The sequence below is a fragment of the Varroa destructor genome, unplaced genomic scaffold (genome assembly GCF_002443255.2).
Source record: "Varroa destructor unplaced genomic scaffold, Vdes_3.0 BEIS01000003.1, whole genome shotgun sequence".
Lineage (NCBI taxonomy): Eukaryota > Metazoa > Arthropoda > Arachnida > Mesostigmata > Varroidae > Varroa > Varroa destructor.
This window is the reverse complement of record NW_019211456.1, coordinates 27,830,917-27,852,928: the sequence shown is the minus strand read 5'-3', so window position 1 is coordinate 27,852,928 and position 22,012 is coordinate 27,830,917. Positions and strand designations below refer to the sequence as shown.

The following is a 22,012-nucleotide window of genomic DNA, read 5'->3' as shown; positions in this document are numbered from 1 at the left end:
ATTGCTATCACCTCCATGAGTGAAGTTTTTTTCCTTTTGCATAGAAGCTTCCTTCAAATGGGTACAGGGCAGTAAAGTACCACTGATACTAAGGATCTTCGGGCTCCATCCCTGGGACTCTTCGCGTTGGGTAAGATCCTAGCTGATCTGTTAGTCGCATTAATGGCTTTGTTAATACCACAGGCAATATATGCCTCGCCGTTTGGTAAATCATCCAGAATCGTTCTCAGGTGTTTGATGATTGTACTTGGTAAGACTGCATGGCTATATAATTTAATGCTTCTATAACCTATTTTGTTTTGCCTGCTTAACATTACTAACTCTATTGCTTCCGGCGCTAGGTCGAGCTTATGGTCAATGACGCAATTGTCGACAATATTATAGGTACTATTAATGCCGAATTGAGGTCCGCTACTCTCTTGGCCTACTGCTACTGCCGTTATTTGCAAACGCGACTAGTTTGGTCAAGTCCAGATTGCCCTGCCGTAGGCTGTTGTCATACTCTACATTTCAAAGAAGATAACCTAACACTGAATCCCGGGTCATTCTTCTAGACCTACGCTACGCGCTGTCGCTGTGTGCTGTGAACCTCTTATATAAGTAACTCGAAATGACCCTACGCAGAATGGGGTTGACGTGTTTTGCTTCAAGTCTTTTTACTAGTACCTCCTAAGGTGTAGAATTGAACACGATGTTAATATGAAGTGCCACAAATTCCATTGTTTCTGGCTTGCTTATTGTAGCTGAGGTATTTCATGGCATACCTCCTTTGTGCAAGCGGCCGGTGCATTGAAAGACAAAAATAACTTTTCAAAAATAGAATGTCTTGAAAGCTGTATTTTCCACTCAGAATCTGTTTACCTGACCAAATCAGATTTAAAAACTCCTGCCTTTTCATCGTGTAGATCATATTCAGTTGTGTTAAGCTGTCTAAATCGATGGCAGAATTTTGGACAACGTAGCTTGTAATTATTTTTTTCAAGCATTCGTTGATTGCTTGAAAAAAAATAATTGCTTGAAATGAGCTTACCATTAATATACATACGACGTATGCTTAAGGACTGTGAGTTAAATCATAACGTTTTAGTTGATGATGTGATCATATAAAACTCGTCGTTCAAAATCCATCGACCAGACGCCATTTAAATATAAGCAAAAGCTGTGGATTTGACAAAAGTGCGCGGTCTCGTGTGAATACTTAATCGGCAGAGTTATACATTAGCAGCTAGAATATAAACGCTTCCTGTAACCAACTATAGCTGCATCTGCTGCTCAACGTAGTACTAATTTGAAATAGCTTAACCGCAATGATCTGTGAACGACACAGTTGTGTTACCGTTTATTACGGGTACTGACGTTGCTTCGTCGAGTGGAAAATTCTGAAAAAATCGTTATCCGATTCGCTCTCAAGCAGAGTCCTACTATATTTTTTACTCTTGGGTAACAATATTGCTAATATTAATATGTAAACGTATTGCTGACCGTTTATTCTCCCGAGTTAAATACGCTGTGATTTGTCTCCGTATCTTATTTTTCTCAGAAGATCGTCTCCAGCTTAACTCTAGGATGTACCAATTTTTAGAGTACGCGACGTCGCTTTTACCACATCATTTGAAACGATATCTTGAATGATGCTAATATTTGTCTTAAAATCGAACAGCACCGTCAGGAGAAAATATTATGGGGGCTATAATACGAATAAATCCAGCCTTCTGGATTTATGTCTCTATATTTAAAGTTTTACGTCCGGTATCGCCATTAAGCATAGTTCCTCTAGGCGGCCGGCTCCTAGCACGAAACGAAGTCTGTTTTGAACCTGGACCACCAATGGATCTATGTCTAAGAAAACTTTATTGACAGAACGCAACATTTATGCTTAGTGTAATTTACAATTCTCATAATTTATAGACTCTTCGTTTAATGTTCGAAAACCTTCCAAATTCACGTAATTTCCACGAAAAATTACTTTTTGGAGAGGACTGCGTTAGATACCTCAATGGTGCGTCGAGTATCACTTTTTTCTTGTGTTCGAAATGAGCAAACGCGGCATTTGTCGGCAGCTCTCTTCTATACTTGTAACAAACATGAAATGAGACATAACCAATGCTTTGTATAGGATCTATTCTAAAATTCTCTTTTACCTCGAGCGTCGAGAAGTTCGATTCTTACCGAACTGTTTATCACCCTACGCACAGCAAAATGTTAGCGTAGATAATCGTTATTGGCCCATTTTTTGCCAATTGGTAATATTTTAATTAACAATCTCGTACGTGATGCGTTCTATCATCATATTGGCCAGCCATTGTGATAATACGCTACACACTTACACCATGCTATGCCAAGTCTTTTTTCCGAGTCGTTTTGTGTCACAAAAGACAAGAGGCTACAGATGAAGGCCTGCTTGAGATATTTAGCCGGTAGCTGTTGCTTATCGTTATGCCTTTGTTTGAGTAAAGGCAAAAATAATGGAGTAACATGCTACTTAACGTTGTATAGAACCCATCCTAAATGAAGTCGAGTCCATCAGGCCGAATTTATTTTCGTTGGTGAACCAAGTGCTTAGTTCGATTGACGTATTTCCGATGAGAATAACTGAACTGTCTGTGCGGGTTTTGTCTAACGATTGTGTTCCACTCTGAGGTACTGGGAACAGTTCGATCGGGTAGGACGATCGACCTGAAAAAGTAGATTAATTACCCATCATCACAAATATGTTTAGGATGCGTCAGTGCAGATGCACAGAGGCAAATGTGTTTTTGCACAACATGAAGACTTATGGTGTCCAATATTCGATGCTTGTAAGATTCCGTAGATAAAACATTTTTCAGTTAGCATGAAATGGAAAAATACCCGGAAAAACTTTTGCCTTTAATATTATTGTACCTATTTGGGGTGCCCTAAACGCCACTCGAGATGTTTTGATGTTAAAGATCCAGTAGAGAAGATGAAATTGACTTGAACAAACTTGTATTTACTTCGATTGACAACAGTTAGACATTGCTGACTTGAATTAATGTCATATTATCTTCAAAGGCCCTCTACTGCTTGAATGATACACAAAACTTTTTGGAAAATAGTAGCTCCAATGTGAAGACCCGTACAAAAAAGGAGGCCACTATTCGAAACCAACACAATTTGCTATCGAAGTTGTCTAAACTTACTTTTTGCATAGACCGTAAGCTTACGTTGAAACAAGTGCGATGCAAGTATTGTGGTATCTCGCAAAATAATATTACTGTTTCTGGCGACAGGTTCTCGGAAGTCTAAAGTTTGAACTGTCCTTATGTGGAAGAAATATGGATCGTCTGTAAGAGAGATAGCAATAATCTGTTGGAATATCGGTAGTCATTGATGTTACCCAGACTCGAAAAAAAAAGCAGTCGTTTTTCGTGTGACGCTGCTTGAGGCGGACTCGTTATAGCGCATAGCGTTTGAGCCGATGATTTAAACACTCAAGTTGGAAATTCTATTCGGCGATTGACTGATTCAGTTCCTTAGATATAGCAAGACTGGGTATAGTTTAAGAATTATGCAGGTCCCGCTTTTCACTCGAAATCCACTATCTCCTGATGATGTCACAGATATGCCCTTTGACAATCGAACTTATTTTATATATGAAGATTTCAGAGGCCACGGCTATTGAACCGTGCTCCTTGCGTAATCTGCCAAGTCAAAGCATACCTAGATTATCTAAGCTTTGTGAGTCATCCTATCGATTATTTTCTAACGTGTGTTCTTTACATGATGGAGCATGCCTATTGAAACAGCTGTATGTTCGTAATAGGTGAACAACGAGAATACTTCTCGATTACGTGCACAAGACAATGAAGCTTCTAACTCGGAATCGTTCACTTTTCTCGTGAAAGGTAAACGTGAATCGGCTTGCTCAGAACGATTGATCGGACGAACTCTTTTTGGACGATGATTTAATTCAGTTCTCTAACAAGCTAAAGCTAGTAGCATATTTAAGCAAATCGTGATATTTTTCGTATCTGATCACGGTTCCATCGTAAGCAAATTTTCCATAAGCCCACAAAGCGCGCATGAGCAGATCTTTCCATTAGCTGAGTTCGTATTCACCACCATTGGGAGGTCTTTCCCTCTATGCTAGTGCACAGCTAACGTTCAACAACAGCGTTGGATGCGTTTGTGGCCCTAGTCCACATCGCTACGGCCGTGTCAATAAATATAACAGCCTTAACCTATTTTCAGAAGAGTTTCCGGTGAACAGAACATGTGATGATGAAAGGTCCTATCCATCCTGGAGCACTGGTTTAACGGGCTGCTTATCGACTACGTTATTGACATGATCGATGAGGATTCGGAACGCAAATGTGCTCGTTTTGACGAATGAAACGATTCGCTGCAAGGACCGGATGCCGCTAAACAAGTTTCCCATCAGAGCCCGTCTGATTTCATTAAAGGAGTTTGTTCTAAAGGCAAAAGAAACATACAGATCTGGAGCTCATTGACAGTCACGGTCGTAGCGTTAGTGAATAGTGGAAAGGCAGAGTGTAGAACGTTTTAAAAATCTTTAAATATAGAAAACTTTAAATATAGAAAATAGAGAAAAAATTGGAACTTGCTTACAGTGACCTAATACTTTGTTGAATACGAAAAACTTCTTCTGAGTTCAGTAACAGGCGTAATTGTATATATATTTGTTGTGATAGATCGTATTTCATACTTTACCTTAACTTTTTTTTTGTAGCTATGACGCATTTTTTATGTAAGTCCTCCGAGCTAATATGCGGTTGCTGGCTTGCCATTCCGTCGAGTATTATGCTAGTTTATCGTCGTTTCAAGCGCTGTTAAAAATAACTGTCTGAAGTGATAGACAGGTAATGAGGGCGGGACGGCTTATCACCACAAATGCGTCATCCATATCATCTGTTTTAGGGACGTATTATGGAATTCTACATAGTCGATTGTGACCAGGTTTTCTTATGATAAATATGCAAACTTATATAAAAAATAAAAATCTAAAAGTCTCTCATCGTTCATGGTTATAACAATTTATGTACCAAATCATCGTTTTTCGAATGTATTCTAACAGCATTATCGTAAAAACAAAATCCGGCTCAATATTTTGAGTTAAACTAAAACCATCACGCTCTTTAATGCAAGGGTGGTTAATTAACTAGCCTATGTACAAGTCAAACTTCCCCTATTTAGGTAAGAATCTTGTTTACAAACAGAGTGTTGCTGGTCTGACAACTAATTCTATTTGCAACAATAGCCCCACCAGCAGGGGGTTGCTAACATCAGCATATTCAATAGATACTTTTATTGCCCAAGCTCCAGGTGTTCCCTAATTGAAGGCTATACAACAAAAATACGGCCTTTACAGTACGGTTTAGTACTCCTTAACGTTGGTGCCTCAGGTGCTTTCATACGACGAGCGGTCGAAAAGGATTCGAAAACCCGGGACTAAAGCTAGTAGAAGCACGGAATGGGACCTTTGGCATTTCTCAATGTGTCATGATGAGCTAATGAAGACTTTCGACCGGCTACAGTTTTCCTGTTCAGAGTCGAAGCATTTTCTGCAGTTGTCGAAAGGCTTTAATATCCTTTATATCTTAAAAGGGTTGCACTAGCAGGACATATGTTAATGTGTAGGGATTTTTGGTTTTTTTTTTTTAATTTAAGAGAAACATTGGTTATTTTATAATAGAAGGAAGATCAGTCCTCTAAGGTTAGCCTGTTCTTATTCGTGTTTTGCAAAAATGAAAATACCCTTAAAAATGTGTATTTGGAACATTTTTATTTCAGCTTACGTGATGAAAAATGAAGATATTGTTCGAAATAGAGTTAAAAAAATATTATTTTCGGTTCTGAAAATTTAATAAATTGACTCATGTAATCGAACATAAGTTTGCTTTAATCTAGGACAGGCCGAGTCATGCAAATATTGCTCATTATTCTCATCTTGGTCATCGATAACCGAATTCGCTTCTTTTTTTTTTTAATTAAGCAACCATTTTCTGTTTGAAGCTATATACGCACCGCATTTGAAAATGAACTCCAGTTTGAAGTTATGATTGAACTTTGAGATCGCTAGTTCATCGCTGTTAGCATCGAGAGGTTTCGTTAACTTAGAGGATCTAGCAGAAACGGATCGCATGCTTAGACACATCCGATTTGAATTGACATTTATATCTTTATTTGATGCTTATATAAAGTTAAGTAATTTGTACGAGATATACAAATCTAAGTACTGCAGGCATGAGGTAATTTCGAATGGTTCTTACAGCAAAACCACTTTGTGATACAGTGAGTCATATTAACTCAATCAAAATTTTGTATTTTTTTGTGAGCATTTAGAATATATCCTGCCCATTTTTTGCTTCATATCTTAAGGAAGTCAGTATTGCGCTCAAGTCCTGTAACACGTGGAGAGTGACACTTCTCCTTTAATGTCCTTAGCAGCCTGTGCAAGATTCATTCTAGGCGGAAGGCCGCTGATTGTATTTACCGAGTCGTCATTTTCTGGCATATCGATGCGAAGATCCTTAATGCAGCCTCCGTATGAAGATGTTGTAACAAGGGACATATCGCGCACCCCCCTAAATAAAGTCAAAGCAAGCTAGAAATTGTTACGTGGTGTTGAGACGTTCTCAGATGATTGAAATCAGTCTTCAGCAAATGCAGTATATGTAGCCTGTTTTGTTTCAATGACTTAGACTTGCCATCACAAAATAGTGTAGCTTCGATGCTATACAATTCAAATGCCGACGAAGCTTAATTGCTTATTGGTGCATAATGAATGGTTTGATTTTAAATTACTTTGGTTTTTATATTTGCAGTACTCCCGTTAAACTTTGCTTCGGCCGCGTATTCTGGGTTCGAAACGGCCAAACGATTGCCTCAGTCAAAGTCGTTCTAAGTATCACTGTCATTTTCTATTATATGCTTTATGCAATCAGGTTATAGTGTTATCTGTTAAATTGACTTATAGTTTACTATGGTATAATATAGTTTACTTATACATAAAGATCATCCATACTTTGTTCTAAAGTATCAAAAATAGTTCATGCATGATGAAGCTTTTTATATCACAAACAATTATTTTAGTTATTATTGAGAACTGCCGCAATGTCATTAAAGTGACTCAGAAATTTCGCATACGTACTTCGGTAGACCTCCTATGTAAATTGGTCCATTGGTCAGTACGTTCGGAAGAGTTGACCAATCACTTATAGGAAGAGCATTATAGGCTTGGTCGTCGACGCTTACCCCGATGACCAGACCCTGTAGCGATATGGTGATCCGGTGCCAGTCACCGTCACAAATGCTCTGCCCGACAAAATTGACCTGAAATGATTTATACAAGGAGTTTATTTTGGGGGTTATCATATGTCAAATTAATGCGCCGGAAAAACGACCTAAATGATCTGACTAATTTTTAGAGATTGATATTTTGTTTTCACAGTCTTTGCGCGTTGGATTTAGTTATCTAGTTAATTTTATAGGTTCAGCTTATTATTCAATAGATATGTTAATAAATATCATATTTTGTTATGGCCATCCATGAATGGTTGTGTTCATTCCTAGGCAGCAAAGTTACAGCCTTTATCTTGAACGTTCCACCTCCTTAGATTCGAACTTATAAGTTACGATTTAGCCGTTAGATATTTTGCGATATTCCCGTTGCTGTTACTAGAATTTTAGAACACATATAGAGGTAAAAGTCTACATAGAAATATGCTGCAGTTATTGTTTGCAGCAATTATAGTTTGCTCTAAAGCCACTCCATTTCGAGTAGTCGAAAATCTTCAAGGGTGGCCATTAATAGCTTAGCACAACCCAACTCTTTATAAGGGCACGTGCCTTTGTACAGCGATGTTAAATTTCAATAAAAAAAGGACAACAAAACCAGAAGCAATTAATAATAAAGTTAGTACACTGAAATTAATATTAAGCTAAAGTTAGCATCACCTTATTTATTTTTCCCTCGTGCTTCGTCTGAAGAAGAACCGTGCCATTCACCAAAAACAACGCGAGATGATTGTCTTCTTTCGTATGTGCCGAGAAAAATAAAATGCTGGAATGACGTCGCGACTTAATCTGAAAACGAATGAGACGAGATTATGACATGAAGCCAAAATGATAACGAAAATATATGCGACTGTAGGCAATAAAAGCACTAATCAAGTATTTCCCCACTGTTGGAGCCAAGCAAACCCTCATATACTTGGTACCAAAAAATAAGTGGCGAAATTAGACTGGCCGATATCAGTTTATCGTTTTTCTTTGCGGGCGTGCAAGCATGTGCATGCACCGTTTTGTACATTTTTGTGAGCGTGCAGTGCGTACAGACTTGTACGTTGAAAATATATAAGTGGGTTTAGGTTGAAAATGTGTGAGCAAAAATATGCGTTACAGGAACGTTCGGTTCTTCTAAAGATCCAAATTGTTAAATTTAGAAACATTAACAAAATTTTAGGGTCACTAAATTGAAGTCGATAGCTACTTTAGAATTTTCAACTCTTTATGTTGCCACAAATAGTGCCACATGCCTCCATAGAGTGATTACTATGTTAATTCACAACGACCGTTATAGTTAATATGACTAATATGATCAAACAAACATAGACTCGATCAATCGACTAGTATGCTAACGGTGTTTTTCTACACACTACTTACAGTCATTGAAATTCGTGATGAACCTGATATGATTTGTTCATTCAGCGATAGCCAGGACCGCTTGCCCTTCCGATAGCCGAAGTAAGCTCCATCTTCGACGTACTGGCTTGGTAAGCACGGCAGTACTCGGTTTAAGGATTCAGCGAACACGACTCGTTCACCGTTGACGATCACGTTTTTGATACATCCGGGAAATGATGTAAACGCATTGCGATCGAGAGGGAATTTCCTCGAAAATAGTGTCACGTGCTCTTCACGCATACCTCCCACAAACAGAGTATTAACCTCATCTAGATGTTCCGATTTCTCCTTGTCCTGCACATCGGCGCTTCGTTGGTCGTCGATAATTAGCGCGGCATTCCATCGTCGTCGTTCCAGTTTCAGCTTGTGGTATTTGCCATCGTTATACAAGCGATTGGGAATTTCCGCTACCACAGCTCCCGTGCGCAAATCGAAAGCAGCCTTAATCGTTCCGTTGGTCAGATAAATGAGAACGTAGTCGAAGTGTCCACGAGGTGTGGCGGTCGAGGCAAGGAACAGCGTCCCATCTGAGAAGTATTGGCCCACGCGGAACTCCAGATCGACAACCGTTTCATTACGAATCTTACCCCTGCTATCGACTGGACTTTCGCCTCGTGTGTGCGGCAGAGCTCCGTACCGATACGCTGCCTCACTGTTATTAAAAAGATGATCGTAGGGTAGACTTGGTCCATATTTGAGTTTACATTGGAAATCCTGATCTTTCTTGTCGTCATCTCCAGTCTCACGAAGTTCATCGAAAGTCACCGCATTACAGGACGATAGCGTAACCCCGAAACGTTGGCCATCGTCGAAGTTCACGACGTGATCATCAATAGTGAAATCAGCAATGCAGCCACTAAACTGCGCTTGCACGTACTTACTTCCTAGATGAACTTTTGCCGCTACCTCATCGCTGAGTCCACCAAAAAAGAAAGGAGCATTGACCTTCCATTCGGCTCTAGACCAAACCTGCGTACTTGGTGCCTGGTCGTCAATCACCGCATTCACTCTGTTAGGCTTCAATTGTATGACGGCATAATGCCAACGTCCATCGGCCAGATTGAGCATTAAACCAGAAACGAATGCGCCTCCAGGCTTCGTGAAAATGACGAGACTTCCGTCGGACAAAGCAATTGTAAGAGATGTGTCAATTGGGTCACCTTGTCTACCAAAGAATATGAGACCATTCTTTTCTTTGGTTTTGAAACGGAACGAAATGGTCGCCGTACTAAACACGTCGTCGAATCGATTCAACCTCAGATATTTGTGCTGGTCTCCGGTATCGGCGCCAAGAGAAAGTTTCCTTACAACTTTTTGACGGCATCCTTCCGTTGTGCCGAGTGAGCTAATGTATTCGGAGAGACTGACTGATTGATGGGAGATCTCAAGTCCTGTAATGCAACCCTCGTACGAAGTCGTTACTACGCCCTCGTAAATCGGCTGTTCACTAAGGGGCATTCCACCAATATAGAAGATACGACTAATATTGTCGAGAATCTTCATTTCCCTCCGTTCGTTGGCCTTCTGGGAGATGGTGTAGTGGTTAGTAGCTGAAGTTCCAGCAGCGTCCACTTGCATTCTGATAATTTCTCTATTCACAATAAGGCTTATCTTCGTTTCGTTACCAGTGTTGACTATCTGGTTGACTGAGAAGTTACCTTTTGTATAGTCACCAAGCTCAAATACCAGCTCGGGTCGGCCGTTCCTAATTTGAAGGACGACATACCGCTGTAGCGCCTGGTTGTGATGCATAAATAGAAGACCTTCAGGAGTATGAGTCTTAATCACAATCTTAATGTCCATTTCGTTGGTGAATCTGTGTAAATAGGTCTTGTTCAGCATCAGGTAGCCGTTATGAAAATGTCTGAACGCCTGATCCACAGGGGTCTGCAGAGAGCGGAAACTATTTTTTGTTGGTTGAGGTATGGAGCCGTTCGGCTTATAGCCTGTTCGCTTGCGATACTCCCATTGTCCTATGCGGACATTATTTATGACGACGTTGCTAATTTGGCCACGAAAGCCTACTGTGCCGACTTCTCCAGGTGCTTGACCTATGTAAATAGGGTCGCTAGGCTCGATAGCCAGAACAAAACTGCTCCCTGTGATCTTACTGGTTTCTGTGAACTGCTCATCGTCGGCGCCGTCGTGAACGCTGATTTCAATCTTGGTCCCGGTTCGTTCAATTTTTATCATGTGAACTTTGTAGGGGATAAGGGGTCGCTGATTTTTGAATTTTTGCACTTTGCTATTATCTAGAGCTATGTCAACGCAAACTTGGTAGTTCTCCAGTTTGACGAGAATGTACTCTCCAATTTTATTTTCGCTGACTCGATTGGTCGCCGCGTCGGCTTGACGTTTACGTCGAACTCCGTTCCCGACGTCAGGACCAATGTATAGAAGTGCGCCGTCAGGTGCCGACGTATTCACGAACATGCTAATATCCATCCATGCCTTGATATCATGAAGTGCGCTCGGCTTAATATACTTGATCCTAGTGTCAGGTCTCCCGCTTAATTCTACACCAATGGGAATGCTATCGGCTATTCCGCGGGTCACTAAGATCTTTTCCCTGAAACCAATAAGTTTTTGTAAAATTGTAATGATTTAGCATTATTCCTCTTGTGTATGAAACTAACGTAATCTGACCTTGCGTGAGAAAAGACCTGTAGAGAGGTTTGTGTTTTGGTCTAGGTATATCCGATTTTACATGTAGTTTGACAACGAATAACTTGGAACTTTTGTAATGACTTTTTCCTATTTTCTCGAGAATTTCGAAATGGCACTTTTAGGGGACGGGAGAACGACACTAGTCCCCATTTCGGTTGCATTTCGCTTGCGGTCTCAATGTAGCTCTAATCTACGTGAAGGGGAGTCGATAAGGGTTTCTTAAACATTATTCTAACTGTCAGCGTAGAAGCACAATTTTCTTGTTTGTATATGTATTAGCTCTTGATATCTGCTAGTAAACATAAATTTGCAAATTTTTTTGTATGCAAAAAATATTTCCTAGAAAAAATGTGTACATCTTATTCTAGGAAATATTTTTAAACATGGTGCAAGATATGAACAGATGTCATTTTTAGGATATGGATGATGTTTCTTAGTGTAAAAAGTGGGCAACAATGCACTGAAAAAAAGACAGAAAAAAAACAGAAAATAGATTACATGTTTTTGGGTTTTTATATAGGTAAAAAAAAAACCTGATGAATTCGTGTTTACCTTAAAACGCGGGTTATGTTTTCGAAAAAATCGTATGAAATGCCTAAACGAATGAAGTGTGATGATACATAGGAACTCTGTGATCTTCATTGGCACTCACCTGAGTTTAACAAGATTTGCCGAGATCTTCGAATGGGTGCGATTGAAGCTATTGATTTGAGCCTCAATGTTGTTAAGCTTTCTAGCGAGATCGTCGTTCTTTAGCAGTCCCTCAGTCTCGGCGAGGTATCGGTCAGCATCCTTGATCGCCTTCAGAGCGCTAACGAGTGAACCTGCTTCGCCAGTTCCATTCTTGAGAAGATCATTGAACTAACAAAACATGTGATAATAAGCACGCATTACTTAGTCCGTATCTAATCCAAGATGTAGCTCGACATTCAAATTAGTGAACGTGTTTATATACAAATCCAAAGGCAGTCGCCTGATCATGGAAACGTCAATATTTTGCGCGTACATATAGTACACTCGGTAATTAGCTACAGGTGGCCGTGAAACATACAAAAGAAACACACCTTTTGTGTTGTGTTGAAAGCTTGCGTTGCCTTACGAGTGATTTCAGGAAGTTCTTTGAAGTCCGGCGTAGCTGGAGTATCGAGAGTACCGTTAAAGGTTCGGAGCATATCCTGCCGCTCTCGGTGGATGAGTTCGGCATCAGTCAGTTTAGCAAAGGCGTTTCGCAAACTTTTTCTTAGATCTTCGATGTCGCTTATCCCTTTGTCCGCATCCATTTTTACGTTCTTACTAACATTCAATGCTCCAGTGGCGCTCTTCTCTATGTCCTGAGTTTGCAGCTTATCGAGACCTTCACCACCCATTTGCAGTGCTTTCTCGCTATTAACAACAGTTTCAGACATATCCTTGAACCTGTAAGCCACATATAACTAACGGGTATAATATATCTACGTAGATTCTTTCGTACGTCGGTTTATTGCAGGATTCATACGTAAGATAGAATAATTTCAATGTCAACATCAGTGAATAATCCGTACTAAGTTTTTCAGTTTACCTAGTTCAGACTATATGTAAACGGTTTGTGTCGAAAGAGTTCCAACAAGCCCTTTTTCACGTCATACGTACAGTATAGAAAGCTACGAGTTGCTCTAAAATAAGTGTATACCACTCATAATATTCTCACTGTGTTACCTCAATCGGGACGCAATTACGTGTTCTCTGACTGTTTTACGTGACGCTAAACTCGTCTAATAAATTATTAATTTGGCACTCTGTGGAGCCTTCCTCCGTCGTAGTCGATATGGACCTACTAACTGCATTTTTGAAAGCGATAAACCTTTTTTGTGAGCGTCTGGTTCCTGTACTAAATCGCTTATTGTTCAGGCCGCGCTGCACAGATATAGAACACGGTCTAAACAATAAACCGGGCGTAAAAAGTGCGTTCAAAATATTTCTGCAGCTCGAAAATTTCATGGGACTAAATATTGTTATACAGCGAGATCTCCAAGCATGAACCTTGACGTTACCACGTTTTTGTCAAGTTAATCAGGCTGAGTCGAGTGAAATATTTGCGGTCGTTATTTCATTGAAGCGTTCGCTTCAGAGTCACCAAATGACAAATAAGTTCTACATGACAAGATTTATTCAGGATTTAACTATACTTTCTTATGCTGAATGCTACCCTACAAAAATCATTTTATTGTTCCCAGTATTGCTCTTTTGCGGAAAACACTTTTTACTGCGCAAAAATGATACACAAAATGTCAAGCTATTGGCACTAACGCTAAGCGTATTTGAGACTTTTTTTTTCATTGCCTTTGAGATCTTTGTTAATGCGTAAAGGCAGTTCGAGATAGTTACACGACTAACGCTGATCAGTGCACAGATTTTCCGGGGTGATGGGGCTAACTTTTCGTGAAACGTTTGGAACGCATTTCGACCTGCTCCTTGCGGCCGTTTAAGCGTAATTTACGATTCAAATAAAAAATATTCACAGCCAAACAGCTAAACCCAGTTCTGACGAAAACTGTCAAATACATCTTAACCTTCAATTTAGAATATTCATGATGGAAACGGCGGGTAAACTGTCAAGAAGTCGACTCTATCGAACATGCAGGTTTAGGCTCACAGGAACTAGCTACCTTTTAGCGTATTAAGCAATTCGTGAAGCATAAAATTGTTCGCTAATCCAGAATAAAGAATAAACCAGTACCTCTACTCATCATCCTCTCCTCCAAAATGAAGCAACGATATGACGCCTTATACCTGTTAGCTGCTTCAAGATATCGAGCAGAGTTATCCATCCCAGTATGGAACGTGTGACGTGCTTGCTCAACCGCCTTCCGAAGTTCTTGTTCATGCCGTATCGCTTCGTCCACCTGCATTGCGAGCGGTGGCTTAAGTACCATCAGTTTCTCCTGAGCAATCCGAAGCTCGTTTTGCTACATAAGAAAAAGTCATGAAAGGAGACAAAAGTGCATATTACATCCTTGTAATCAATGCCTACATTCTTATCCAAGTGGTTTTGCCACGATCGATTATGATGTCGAGTTGTTTCGCGATTGAGACAAACTATACCAATGATACGTAGACCTTTTTCTGGGTTGAAAACAGTTACCCCGCATAGTCTACCTGCTACATTCAGATATGTCTGTGTATCATATAATACCTAACCAGTGCCGTCTTAGATTAACACCATTGTACACTACATGATCTATGAGTATAAGACTATCCGTGGATACGTGTGATATACTTCTTACCTTACCGGGAAGTTGTTTAGCCAGGTCAATTAGATCTGGTTGAATTGTTTGGGTAATTCCTTCGATGGCTTTATTGGCCTCCTTTGTAGCGTCCTCGAATTTTTTTAGCGTGTCTGCTGTAGTGTTACGCCTAACTTGCGTGTCTTCAATTAAGCTTTTGATCTTGTTCTCCTCCTTTAGAGTACTGATGATCTAAACGCGATCGGACGCACATATACAAAGGTACGTGCAAAAACATAACCGTTATTATAGCTGCAGCCATGTAGATATGCTTCTCACTGATACGTTATACGCTACACAAATGTATTTCAAATGTACTCTTTTCTCCTTGTGTCGTCGAATCCACACTATTAAATCTTTGTCACGAAAAGACAATCCGATTGGAAGAAGTTTCCACCTGTTAATAGAAACAGCCGATCAGACTCTGGTTGTTCCCCGCTTAGCTCAGGCTAAGGAACTTGATGTCAATTAATAGTATGCTTAATCGAAAGCTCTTATGGTGATCGATCGCGTGTATACTATATCATTATTATGTAAGTGCGTGTAAGCGTTATTCCTATTATCGAACGTAAACCGCTACTTGCACCAGTGTTGATGCAAGACGTCTAACGTCTAATTTACTTCTGTAACTCACTGACTTGACCCAATCCAAATCTCATGCACAATCAACCTCATCAGACATCTTCACCAACCACAAAGCACGCAAAGAACACTCGAATTTGTTTTGCAGCAAAATAGGATGCACTGGCCGTCGTGGCCTGACTTTTTTCTGGTGCTTGCCTTCTTATTTTGATGAGTTATAAAGATGTAGCAATTCTCACGTTTGTGGCACGCAGACGAGAGATTACATTGTAGTCAATTAAAGTTGACGATACCGTTTTCATGGCTTTTATGGGTTTGGTTAGTTGAACCGGTGGGACAATAGTGTATGGCCACTGTAATACTAGCACCAATGGTAACGTATTCAAGCATTCCTGGAGTCCTTTGTGGTAAGAATCGAATTTTCCGTCTGACCTTTTCCCTCGAGAAAGAAGTAGCAGTACACGGTCTGTCATCGCCTTTAATACTGATAGCCCGCCCTTACCCAAAACACATGACTAATTAACCCACTAGAACGCTTATGAAGACCTCGACAAAGTTTCGGCAGGTATTACAGCATGTCTACGTTGCATGTAGAGCATAATTACCTTTTTAACTTCACTAACATCGTGATCAGCGCGTTTGGAAATATCGAGAATTTTCGAATGGACTTCCCGCATTTCGGCCATTGACGCACTTATTGATTTAACCTGTAGGAGATTGGCAGGTCACTGATAAATTGCACAAGCTATACTTTTGCGGTTGTTGAAAATCCTTGTCTCTGTTTTATGGATGCGATCTAGCGTTTTAGGAAGACATCATTAAGAACAGGGCAAGCGTGTAAAATATATTGTAATAGAATATTACTCGAACACACTATGCATTAGAGCAAATCGTTCCTGTATCTCTATTGTAGCTATAGACTATTGGATAATGAAGAATGAATGGTGTTATAGGATGTTTATTGAAACTAGTTGATGGTCCGTTTTAAATGAATTGAATACCTTATCGATTTGTTCAATATACGGCCGTAGATCATAATCTTCCAGCTCCTGGGGAAGCGTATTGGCAACTGTGGCCTCTGTGTTAGAGTCTAGTCTTAATGTCTGCATCTGAAGTCAAAGCGAAGAATTAGCAGACGGATACATTAATGCGATCTGCTGCATACAATCAATAAGACCAAATTTTGCGTGTTATTTGACTGTTTGTTAGCGCCTTTTTACCTTTAAATGCATCAATGGCCTTTGTGCGATAGAACACAATGAAAAAACGACTTCATTGTTTCGACAACCATACCCGTCTAGCAATATCCTCGGCTTCATTTTTGTATATAGCAGCTTGGCTCTCCCTAATTGGAATGTCATTGGCGATCCGATTTTCTAGAAGTTGCTTGTACTCGTTCATGCGTCTAGTCATTTCCTTTATGCGATCATGCAGTGCTTGAAGTTCATCTGCTGTCCTAGTTTCAGGCTGTAGATCGTTGTATATATCTTGCCAGTCCTTGTAGAGTCTATCAAGACGGTTGGACATGTCTCGTAGGCTATCCTCGCGCTCAGCCAGCTCTTGCTCTGTTTTTGAAAGCTGTGAGCCAGCCGTCACGTTTCTGTAGTTCAAATAAAGGACGTTGCATAGAGTCGGTTCAATGTATTTTTTATTCATCAATGACTTAAATCACTGCCAGACTTTAGTGTTCATGATCATGTGGTCAGGCCGTGATTATATGCTCTTTAAGCATGATTTTCGTAAGAAAAACTGAACAAATGTTGCATTTAGGGTTTGTTTAGACTTCTCTGGTTGACATTGGGTATGGTGTGCTTACTTACACAATTAATCAGAGTCCACATGTTGATTAAGGAGAAATAGACTAGCCAACAAGTAGTGATAGCCAACTATCACTTGAGCGTTTCTGAAAATGTTCTATAGAGATGCACTGAACTAATCTGATTCGCAGTCGGTTATATATTATGTTAGATATAGACGGATAGTCTGTGTGCCAAACTCTTTGTACTATACTAACCTAATGTGATTCATCTCGTTTCGGGACATTAATAGCTCGTTAGTGAAATGAACGAACGCTCGGTTATTCAGTAGTGCCGAGTTGATGTCGTCGGTCTCAGCTTCAAGGACATACATCAGTGAAAACAATTCTTCCGTGCTATCCAGAAGCTGATGATGGCACACGTCGCATACTAAACACCCTTCGTTTTCGACGAATTTTTGCCGGTCCGGGCACCTGATTGTAGACATTTAGAAGATTTACTTTAAATCGACAGTGTGTATATATATATATATATATATATATATATATATATATAATGCAAAAAAAGTTCACATCAGTAGTAGTCACACTGATAGATGAGCAGTAAATTCAGTCAGGTAAGTATGCAACTTACTTAAGTTACATACTTATCGCATCGTTTGCCGGTGACCCCAGGTAGACAAACACAATCGCCGGTGTGGGTGTCACAGCTCATTCCTTTAGCGTGAGAGATATCGCAGTTACATGGCTGGCATCCATTCTCCGTTAGATTCCAGTAACCCTTAGCGCACTGATCGCATTGATTTCCACTGACACCGGGTTTACAATTGCACTTGCCGTCTTCCAAGTTGCAATTGGTTGAATTGGCGCCACGTCCACAATTACAGGGCAAACAGCCCTGGCCATCAGCAATGCCCCAATGGTCGCGAGCGCATTGGTCACAATATGGACCGACAACGTTCTGCTTGCAAATGCATTTGCCCGTACTTGCGTCACATCTATTTGAAAGAAAGAGCGAAGCATCACAAAACTGAAATGGGTCGAAAGACAATCTATTGTACAGATAGTTTTCCCGAAAAAGAATGACCCTTTAACTACGTAAGTTTGTGTACGATTACGAGAAAAAATATATCTCTCGGAGTGTACTTCCTGGCCAGTTCTTCAATTTAGCTTTGCGCATACAAAAAAGTAATATTTCTCTCATAGATAGACCCAAAAATCAAAACAGGTTAATGGGTATTTGAAAAAACTTGAATATAGATAAACATCAATTGTTTAGATTTATCGAAAACAAAGTATTGTCGGCCTAAGCACCCCTACTCGGTTTATGATTTTGTTCTGGTCGGTGGTACGAATCAACTACAGAATGCAATCAGCGGCATAAGTTTTTCAGCTATGAATTGTTCAGATGCGGACAAAAACTCATTTTCTCAACTGTTTTTCAAAACTATATATATAATTCTTTCTTAATGAACGTCATATTTTCATTTGAAACTCGTGCATATGCGTCGAACTCGTGCAAATTTTTGTAAAAAAAAAAAAAGAAAAACGAAGTTGTATTCTGGATCCTGTTTTTGATGTGTGTGTTAATGGCGGCACTAATGACTGACTATCCATTTGAAGTCTGAAAATTACTACTTAGTACATGAAAAGTACAAAAAAAAAATATTAAGAAAGAGCATCATGGAAAAATAGACGGTGCTAATTTTCGACGGTCAGCCATCACCTGGACCGCCAAAAATCACTTATTTCTTATTCGTAGACAGATATCATTAATTAAATTATGCGATTTTCGTATTAAACTAAATTACTTATCAGGTAGCCACGCTGAAGCGCATAGATTGGCATCTATTTCCCTTGTGAGATAGATACTATAGAAAATTTAAATGATCACTAACTTTTCGGCGCCGCGCCGGTCACATCCACAGTCTGCACAGTCTTTCCTATCAACTGCATCGCCCCAATACCATGCCTCGCAGATCTCGCAGTTTTTTCCAGCCGCGTTATTTTTACAATTCAGACAGGTGCCATTGACTTTGTCGCAGTTTTCCTCAACCGACAGATCTGCGTTACCATTGCACTCACACCGTCGACATTTTTCGTTCGGCTTGGTGGGGTCGCCCCAATATCCCGTGTCGCAAAGATCGCAACGATTTCCTGAATAACCATCGGGACATACACAGTGGATAGTTCCTGGATCCCCAGAAAGCTCGCAGGATATCGCGAAATTGTTTTCAGGAGTTGCCACAGGACAGGGACAGGTACGGCAGTCGTATGGTTTAGGATGCCTTGGGTCCCTATAAAAGCCGGCCTTACAGTTTTCGCAGTGGTCGCCCTCCGTATTGTGCTCACAATTGAGACACCTACCCGTGTCAGGATCACACTCTTGGGTGTGATCATGGCAGTTACACGGCTTACACTGGGTACCTGAGCGGAAATAGCCACTTGCGCATTGCTCACACGATAGGCCAGCGTAGCCCGAAGGACACTGGCATTCCTCGACGGCGTAAACGCGGTCTTCAACTTCGTCGATGTCATCAGCACTCTCGGCATCGTCCATCGTCACCGAGATGGCGACATTATCGATGTCCTTGAAGTAGGCTACTCGTACAAGTATCGCCTTTACATAGGTGAGCTGCTGCATAAACTGAGCGCGGTCAATCGTACGGAACTTACCCATTTCCGTAACAAACGAACTTTCCTTCAGAACAACACTATAATGTATTTGATTGGATAGCAGTGTGTTCTCTGAATCAATCACATGAATAAATGTCTCATCAGCTCCCACTAGAAGAACATCGGGTTGTTGTTCTGCGATTTCCTCGTCACCTTGAAGCTGTGTGGAGATCGTGACGGTAAGTTTGCCACCATACGATGTCAACCGGTTGAAAAGGAATGATTCGGGTGCTTGGATGTAAACAACCTCTCCCTCTTGGGGTGGGTCGTCAGAAAGTTGAGTAATTACAACGGCGCTTTGGTCCGTACTGGCCTCCAGTTCCTCTTCGCTTCCTGGAATCACTTCCAAGCTTTCCATGTGAACGGTTACCCGGTACCAGCCGTCGTGATCCGTAATATTTATTCTTCGTAACGGTGCGGAGTCACATGTGCTAGTCTTACTTGAGCAGAAGCATTTCGTACAACCGACGGGATTCGCTTCGTCCAAAAAGTAGTAACCCGACAAACAAGTGTCGCAAAAACGTCCTTGAAAATAAATTAGGACCATATTTTATGCGTTTGTTTAATTTACCACATCCGTATATATCACATGACATCGACGAGCATCGTGCTTAGCTGATTTTGCATTGACAAAGCTTTTCGAGTACAATAAGGCAAGAAATATCTATAGGGTGTAGGCTCGTAAAATTCATGAACGAATAAGTGCATACGATCAAGAATCTACACGCAGATTTTCACCTGCTCACTTACCTCCGACTTTCTCCTTGCACTTACATTCCGCGGTATCCTTGTCGCAAGCACCTTTCCGAACTCCGCCTTGGTAACAGTTACAGAATTTGCAATGGGGATAGCCATAGTAGCCATCCTGGCAGTGGTCACATTTACGTCCATTAATATTCGCACGGCAATCACAATCTCCCGTGACTAGATCACACTGTAGGTTGCCACGCTTGACTCCCGAGACCGAACATCCACAAAAGGCACAACCCTGTGGGCTATAATCGAAATAAAGCGGCTTGCATCGGTCACAGTTATCACCCACGACGTGGGGTGGGCAACTGCATTCGCCTGTCACCTAGTCAGAGTAGTTGATGAGCGTTAATAGAAAAGACGGTGACCTATAACCTATTTCATTAGATAAGGACGCGTAACAACACGATCCTTCTTATTGATGACGATATAGGAAGCGGAATTATACAATAAAACGCTTCATTCGGCACTTAAAACATATGACACGGTTAACGTGTGTGGTAATATGTAAATGGTAAACGTAATAATGTGCATCTATGGTCAGGCTAGCAGGCCACCAGAAGTGAAATAACTCGCAAATAGCGATCCGTTTACGTACCTTGTTGCAAACGGCGTTTGGTGGACATTGGCACTTTTTGCAGTTAGGAAATCCATAATATCCGGCTTTACATTCAGTGCATTGGCGGCCAATTACGTTAGGCTTACACGAACATTGCCCACCGTACGCTTTGCAACTAAAACCATTCGAACCCTCTGTGTTACAGCGGCATCGAAGTGCGCCGTTGTTAAATGACGTTGTCAAACGGAAAAGGCCATCCTTGCAATAATCAGACATGTTCTCAGGATCAACATGGTACGAGGGATCGGTAATGCAGCGGTCGAGGAACTTCCGGGACTGATCGTAAGGAAGTGGACGAAGATCTTTGCTGGATAAGGACGTTGATGTCACCACGTAGTCAAGCCATGTTTTACCGTATGGTCCGAGCGATGCTTCGTCGTAGTCCTTGTTGAGATGCTTGGCCAATAGCATATCATCGTCTTCGCGACGAACAGGTAGTTTTATCTATACCGAAGATAGAAGACTGTGTGACTATATACATAGCTGGTAGCAACTACGATACGTTAATAATCACCGTTAGTGTTACTAATATCATTACTATGATTATAATCATTATTATGATGAAAAACAACGACAGCTTTTGCGTCATGTTCCTACCTCAATGCTGTATACTCCTGACAGGTGCATGCTTAACGGTTCGTTAGGCTTGTCCACGTACACTCGGGTTCGGCAACCGGTCGTTGATGGGCAGTGCGCAAAGCGTACTTTCCCGTTACGGGATACGCCTTCGTTCTCAATGTTTACATCCGCTTCGAAGTCTCCAAAATCCGGCTGATAATAATGTATGAGGATATTGCTGTTAGACTCCCGGCCATCATCAGGGGTAACCTCGCCATCGATTATTACAGACTGCCGGCTTGGAGATAGTTCCACAAGACGTAGACTTTTGTCCTCAATGCTGAAATGAAAAGAAAAATAAAATTAAACATCTCTTCGCGTAAGCGTGCTACGTTTCATGTATTTAACACAAATTTGAGACTCGTGAATGATCCTAAATGATTTGTTAACAAACGTGTACCTAAAGCTATTTTC

The 22,012-nt window shown here is 40.7% G+C and overlaps 1 protein-coding gene and 2 long non-coding RNA genes across 5 annotated transcripts in view; 2 read left to right on the top strand and 1 right to left on the bottom strand.

Moving 5' to 3' along the window:
* LOC147756760 (uncharacterized) lies at positions 1 to 21,921 on the top strand. Of its 2 annotated transcripts, XR_015324874.1 has the most exons (4): positions 48 to 130; positions 14,778 to 14,819; positions 21,126 to 21,414; positions 21,602 to 21,921. It is a non-coding gene; the product is annotated as an uncharacterized LOC147756760 (long non-coding RNA). The 2 variants fall into 2 exon arrangements; XR_015324875.1 differs by lacking the exon at positions 14,778 to 14,819 and having other exon boundaries at positions 1 to 130.
* LOC147756761 (uncharacterized) lies at positions 263 to 4,996 on the top strand. Its single transcript, XR_015324873.1, has 2 exons — positions 263 to 3,866; positions 4,213 to 4,996. It is a non-coding gene; the product is annotated as an uncharacterized LOC147756761 (long non-coding RNA).
* Positions 5,746 to 22,012, bottom strand: part of LanA (laminin subunit alpha) — a 30,785-nt gene continuing 14,518 nt past the window's right edge. The window contains exons 19-35 of one of the 2 annotated variants that reach the window (XM_022796009.2): positions 21,578 to 21,878; positions 20,960 to 21,424; positions 20,362 to 20,686; positions 18,834 to 20,136; positions 17,583 to 17,933; positions 17,194 to 17,409; positions 16,473 to 16,779; positions 16,181 to 16,288; positions 15,785 to 15,886; positions 14,598 to 14,789; positions 14,104 to 14,279; positions 12,399 to 12,750; positions 11,987 to 12,195; positions 8,647 to 11,236; positions 7,939 to 8,067; positions 7,133 to 7,314; positions 5,746 to 6,566 (exon numbers count right to left, since the gene is read on the bottom strand). In XM_022796009.2, the coding sequence (XP_022651744.1) occupies positions 6,377 to 6,566; positions 7,133 to 7,314; positions 7,939 to 8,067; positions 8,647 to 11,236; positions 11,987 to 12,195; positions 12,399 to 12,750; positions 14,104 to 14,279; positions 14,598 to 14,789; positions 15,785 to 15,886; positions 16,181 to 16,288; positions 16,473 to 16,779; positions 17,194 to 17,409; positions 17,583 to 17,933; positions 18,834 to 20,136; positions 20,362 to 20,686; positions 20,960 to 21,424; positions 21,578 to 21,878 (7,498 nt within the window). In that variant the 3' untranslated portion in view covers positions 5,746 to 6,376. The remainder of the gene's footprint in view (positions 6,567 to 7,132; positions 7,315 to 7,938; positions 8,068 to 8,646; positions 11,237 to 11,986; positions 12,196 to 12,398; positions 12,751 to 14,103; positions 14,280 to 14,597; positions 14,790 to 15,784; positions 15,887 to 16,180; positions 16,289 to 16,472; positions 16,780 to 17,193; positions 17,410 to 17,582; positions 17,934 to 18,833; positions 20,137 to 20,361; positions 20,687 to 20,959; positions 21,425 to 21,577; positions 21,879 to 22,012) is intronic. The other variant, XM_086985043.1, reaches the window with a different exon arrangement.